The following is a 6,513-nucleotide window of genomic DNA, read 5'->3' on the forward strand; positions in this document are numbered from 1 at the left end:
TGCTGTCCAAGCAGGCAAGCCAGATCCCACATGGGAGATGAAATGTGCAAACATGGGGAGAAACAGGTGAGGCCAACTCGATCCCCTTCCTCACCTTGGAGGTGTGCTGATACAATAGAGTCTTCCTGATGTTCCTGAATTAATCAACGCATCCCACCCCAGTGAGCTCACCTTAACCACTTTCCTATTATTAGGCGATTTAAGGAGCTGATAGCCACACCCATCCACTTTGCAGATCATCAGTCATATAGCTTGATAACTTCAGTGCTGCCTGGGAAGACTTAATCAAACCTTCCTAATTCTTCATTACATCCTGGAGACGGTTTACTGGCTTATTGTCCCACAGTGGGAACAAGGTAGGATCCACAGTATAAAATGGACTGCCCCTCACCCCAAAGGGTGTACATGCTTGAATCCAGCATTCCATTCTTGAACCTCTGTCTGAGTCTCTTCTGCCTTGAAGCACAGGCTACTTAACGCTGCTTTTCTCTCTCAGACATCTGGATAGGTAAATATCACCCAAATCTTCAAACTCTATCCAACTTTAGCATTGTGTGTATGTTGTGTGTGCTGTGTGTTTTGTGTGCAATTGATCTTTGTTATTTTAAATAAACCTATTTTGGTTGAGTATCCATCTGTTTATTGAAAAGAGTTCTCCAGCTGGGACAATCCCCGTATACACAGAATAAAAGATCCCTAAAGTACCCCTCCTCTTGCAAGCTTCTCCTTGTTGGTAATTCCCCCCACCTCACAACGAGACCTCATTTGGGTAACACTGATGTAGCGCAAAAACCAGGTAGGGAGTTGTAAAAATGGAACGTGCTTTTATGAGGCTCTCCCATAGGAAGAAAATGAATGTAACCCATTTTCAAACTCTTCCAGTTGAACCACTGCAAGTGCTCAGAGACTGTTGTGAGTTTGGGACTTTCTGCACACCAAGCACCACTGAACACCCCCCCTCCCCACACACACACCCAGAGCATGAGCAGGGCTTTTTTTCAGCTGGAATGCAGTGGAACGGAGTTCCGGACCTCTTGAAAATGGTCACATGGCTGGTGGCCATTTTCTCCAAGGGCAACCCACTGAGTTCCGCCACCTCTTTTCTCAGAAAAAAAGCACCAAGCATGAGTATGTAGCGCATATGTAAAACAAGAACAGAGCTTTTCCAGAGGGATCCATGCTCCTACCCCTGAGGGGATTTAAAAAAAAATGTAGTGACCCTTTGTGTAGAAAAGGAGTCACTCGCTTTGCTTGGAGGAGAAAGGAAATCGTGTGACTTTGGAAAGGCTGCTAAGCACAGGCCCTTAGGAAATGCTTCTATTGCAAATGGGATGCTGATTGGGATAGGTAGTGAAAACGTGGTTTTCAACTCTGATTGGTCAGTTCAGCACAAAATGAGCCTTTCCATTGCTGCTGCTGAAAACACACTTTGCACTTACTTTGAGGTTTCAATTTGTTTAAACTGGAAAGCTATTAAGTAGAGCAGCATTAAGGGACATTTAAAGATGAGTGGGGAGACACATTGGGACACATTAAGGCCAGCATTTGTCATACTTGCTGTTCCTCAACATGTTGACAGTATAGCAGGAAGGACTTCCCGCTACTGGGGAGACTCATACTTGCAATCTCCTTTCCTCTCCATCTAGGATTCTCTGGATTTCTTTCCAAAATGACCACATGGAAAGAGAGGCACTTCCTGCATGAGGATAAATCTATTGCATGGCCTGGATTTTCTCCAAGACCCTACCATAAACTAGCCATTGAAAGACCACCTCACACAGATGCAAAAGTCAAGGTTAACCAGAAAATACGCTGTCCTGTAGAAGAGAGTGACTGCTGGCATGTGTGGGGTTACCATACATGGCTAGATGTCGGGAGATTGCCGCCAATCTATCGGCCAAGACCCGATAAGCCTTTTGACAGCAATACATGGCGATGGATCACAACTCCCAGGGACAAAGCCATGGCAGAGCCACCAGTCCCACCTCCGTCATACTTGGATGGAAATACCTACATTAAGTTCATCCAAGGGGAAGCCTTGTTTGTGAATCGGAGGCAGAAAGAAAGAGTTCTGGCCCAAACAAAGAAAGAAATGACGCAGTGCGAGCAACTCAAATTGAGGAGTGAATGCCGAGCTCCTCCCCTAGACTCTGCAGGAAAAATTATGCCTCCCAAAGGATTCAAGCGGTAAGAGGTCTTTCTCTTCTCAAGGCCTTCTCACACAATAGACGAGGATGTGACTGAGATGTAGCCTCGATCGACCATGTGATTGCTGTTTGACTGGGGGTGACACCTCAGTGGCCACATGGTTTCCCTCGTAAACTAGCCACCTTAAGCAAGGAGACAAAATTTCAGGTCATATGACCAAGATGTGGGTGGTAGCTCTGCTTCTGCCATTAGGCAGGGTGAGACATCCTGCCCCACAAAGGAGGTTTGGGTTTTTCATTCAAAGGTATCAGAGGGTCACTTATTAAGTTTATTTCTACCACTAGGGGAGGCACCATTTGAATATTTTACCTCAAACGCCAAAATAGATTGGGCTTTCTTGAGTTTTGAGGACTTAGGACATGGCAACCTTTTTTGTATCCTCATGGCTAGTACTCTCCTTCCTGCTCTGATCATTTCCTTCCTAAATGATGGTAAACTTCTACTTTGTTAGGCAAAAACCTGCTCACCTCTGTGAGAAAAATCATTCCTATCTCTTCGAATTCAAGCTATGTAATATCCCTAACCTTAAAACCCCTACCGTCGTTTCGTCTCCTCTCCCACATAGAGCACAAAGTCCTTGCCATTATCTTAAAATTCTCTGCAGCTGCACTCCTCCTTCGGCTTTTCTCCACACTTGACTTTTTCCTGATTTTCATAGCCATTGATCTAGAAGCTCTGAAAACGGTTTTGGTATGGTTCTTCTACATGTCTCCCTACCCTTTGCATTTTTACAGTTAAAGAGATGTTTATTTTCTTCCTCACATGCCTTAAATAATCAGGATTTTCAAGCGAGGGTGGTACCATCATTGATGGCATCACAGCAACACCACCACCCACCTTTTACTTTTTGCACATGCTTACATGCTTGCACATGCTTATATAGGAGCCCTGTGGCACAGAGTGCTAAACTGCAGTACTGCAGCCCAAGCTCTGCTCACGACCTGAGTTTTATCCCGGCGGAAGCCAGGTTCAGGTAGCCAGATCAAGGTTGACTCAGCCTTCCATCCATCCAAGGTCGGTAAAACAAGTACCCAGTTTCCTGGGGGTAAAATGTAAATGAGTGGGGAAGGCAATGGCAAACCACCCCATAACAAAAGTCTGCCAAGAAAACATCTTGTTGCTACATCCGCCCCATGGGTCAGTAATGACTCAGTGCTTGCACAGGGGACTACCTTTACCTTATATCGGTATATTGATATCAGGCTCACCTTTTTAATGATAGCAAATAAGTACACTGCCAGTCTTTGCACAGAGAAACCTAAAAGGGGAGCAGCAGCACCACCCATACCTAAGGCATTCCCTCCCCCATGGTTCAAATCAGAGAAGCCTGCAGGGCTGACACAGAAGCAGAAGGCAGAGGCCAGCACTGGGGGACAACCTGACTTCTGTTGGGAGCAGCAAGTGCAGCAGCAACGTGCTTTTCAAACTATGCTGCATTTTCTGGAACCAGAAATGGCCACTACCCCTCCTCCCCTGGTATACTAGAGCTTTTGCAATTTTTTAAAAAAATCATCAATTTAATCTTGATATATCAACCTGCCATTGTAATAATAGGTGCAGCAGATTGACTGAATTCCCAGTTTTCTTTTTCTTTCTTTCTTTCTTTCTTTCTTTCTTTCTTTCTTTCTTTCTTTCTTTCTTTCTTTCTTTCTTTCTTTCTTTCTTTCTTTCTTTCTTTCTTTCTGGCCTTTGGCCCCTTTTCTTGAGGAGATATTAGCAAAAAGGCATATCTCTACAATGGAATGGGCTAAATACTTACTTTTTTAAAAAAAAATGAAAGCCGGGAATTTAGAAAACGTACTGTTCCTATTATTTCAACGGTAGGTCAATATCTCAATATGAAATTGATGATTTTAAAAAAGACTAGAAACAAAAACAGGAGTGGGGAAGGGAAAGTGGGGAAAGGAGAGGTTTGAGAATGATGAACATCAAAAACATCAATGAATGTCAAGAAATGGTTTGGAGGGGGAAGAGAGTGGGCCAAAAAATCCCAGAAAGAAACACTAAATAGGAGGGAAAAACCAACTAAAATCAGCTTCCAGAAAAAGATTGGGGTAAAAGTGGTTTCAAAAGGACTGCAAATAAAACAAGAATAAAACAAACAAACAGAAACAAAAACTCAAGGCAAAAAATGTGTGTGGAAATCATGGGATAAACAGCAGTATGAGGCCAGAACTGATGGGGAAAACCATAAAGAAGCCCCCTTATCTCTCTGCCTTCAGTCTCTTGTGACATTTGTTTCTCCTGCTACCACTGCAAGAGCCCAACTCAGTATCCTGCTTAATGTCATGTGGTTGCAATCTGATGCACTTCCAGAACCAAAGGAGATGGCAAAATAATTTTGAGTCCTCTGGTACTACGACATTCCTGTTATTCACCCACCTCCATAGATCCTAGGCTGGACCTTTGGAGGAAAAGATTTTTGTAGGCTGCAACACTGAAATAAAAAAAGAAAGTCAGGAAGCATTTATTTGAAAACATCTGGCAAGGAAGAACTGACACCCCGTTCCAAGGTATTGGTTTCCATTGAACCATTGTGGAGGTGTTTTTACTATTAGGAAAGCAATATTCAGTCCAGCCGCACCTTAAAGGCCAAAAGGTTTCCAGAACATGAGCGTTGTGAAGGAACTCAAGGTCAGGTTCAAAACAATGGACTCCCCACCCCGGGCTGGCCGAGGATTCTTATTTCACTGCATGTTACTTTTCTGTATATTGTACTCTCAAGCATTTCTCCCATGCTCAAATCAAGCTGATTACATTATACAGTTGCATCCTGACTTCTCCCATCTTCTTAGATGTAACGGTGCAGGGATATCCATTCCTACTTGTATCTGATGAAGGGAGCTTTAACTCTTGAAAGCTTATACACAGGAAATCTTGTTGGTCTTTAAGGTGCTATTGGACTAGTTTATGAAGCTGTCATGGACTTGCATGGCAGAGTTTCCATTCATGGTTGAAGGACATTCATGGAGAAGGTTTCAGGTAGGTAGCCAGGTTGGTCTGTACTCCACAAGCCCCTGGCTCAAATATCCCTTTAGTCATAATAGAGTGGATGACTTTAAGCATAATGTATAATTCTTTCAGACTCTGTCCTATCTGTAGTGTGATGACATTAGAAGTTGACCTTACATTGCTGGCTTAGTGTAGTGGGTAAAGTGTTGGACTAGGATCTGTGAAGCCCAGGTCTGAATCCCCACTCTGCAGTGGAAGCCTGCTGGGTGATCTTGGGCCAGTCACACCCTCTCAGCCTACCTCACAGGGTTGTTGAGAGGATGAAATGGAGGAGAGGAGAATGATGTAAGCCCCTTTGGGTCCCCACTGGGGAGAAAGGCACATAATAATAATTGCCCTTATATACCAATCTTCAAAACAGATTAGTACCCTGCTCAGAGTGGTAAACAAAGTCAATATTATTATAATCCCCACAATACAACTGGGGAGCTGAGGCTGAGAGGACTGGCTTACCCAAGGCTACCTACTGAACTCATGGCAGTAGTGGGATTCAAACCAGCAGCCCAACCACTTAACCACTATCCCAAAGCAGCTCTCAAAATGAAGTAAAATAAAATAAAGTAAAAATGAAATGAAACGATTACTGAGGTAATACATGTGGAGTGCTTTGAAATGCTTTGTAAACCTCTCTGAGTGGGCATTCAGTTGTCCTGAAGGGCAGTATATAAATCGAATGTTATTATTATTAAATGTTTGGATGCACTACATAGATGCCAAGCATTGTTACTGTTCTTCATTATTGTTGCTGTGATGGCCTTTCTTTTCAACAGCCACAAGCATCCTCTTTCAGAGAAAAGCCCAGCCTCACGTTGCGAACCAGAACCTGTCATGCCTTCTCCTAGGGACTGCTGGGACTATCCATGTCCAAGTCTGGAACCTCATTACGAGGAGGCAGCTGTCAAGTTTGCCCTGAAGAACAGCAGTCCGATTTACCAGAAGGTGGTGGAGAAATACCAGCGACTGGCCCTTTCTGGGAGCAAAATCCGGCCCTGTACACCCGTCAACTAAATACAGGCAAAAGGACAAAACTGAAATTCAGGGCATCACTGGAGAGGTTCATTTTAAATGAAGGAAGAGTACATGGTCGCTGTGGAATAGTCAGTAACCCCTGGACTATTGCAGAAACTGTGTACACACTTTGCCCACTTATAAGTATCCCCAAATCTGTGGCCGTTGGAGAGAAATGCCTCTTCATCTTTCAACACAATGACATGGAATGCTTTTTTAAATCCAGAATCTAGCCCAAATGAAGGGAGCTCAGTAGAGCTTGCAGACCGTCATATTTAAAGAGAT

The 6,513-nt window shown here is 43.8% G+C and overlaps 1 protein-coding gene across 1 annotated transcript; it reads left to right on the top strand.

Moving 5' to 3' along the window:
* The first annotated feature begins 1,669 nt into the window (after nucleotides 1-1,669).
* On the top strand, nucleotides 1,670-6,228 carry TEX52 (testis expressed 52). Its single transcript, XM_054999013.1, has 2 exons — nucleotides 1,670-2,187; nucleotides 5,991-6,228. Exons 1-2 carry the CDS (start codon nucleotides 1,670-1,672, stop codon nucleotides 6,226-6,228), a joined length of 756 nt encoding a protein of 251 aa, XP_054854988.1.
* Nucleotides 6,229-6,513: the final 285 nt, after the last annotated feature.

Source organism: Eublepharis macularius, chromosome 15, assembly GCF_028583425.1.
Source record: "Eublepharis macularius isolate TG4126 chromosome 15, MPM_Emac_v1.0, whole genome shotgun sequence".
Taxonomy (NCBI): Eukaryota; Metazoa; Chordata; class Lepidosauria; order Squamata; family Eublepharidae; genus Eublepharis; species Eublepharis macularius.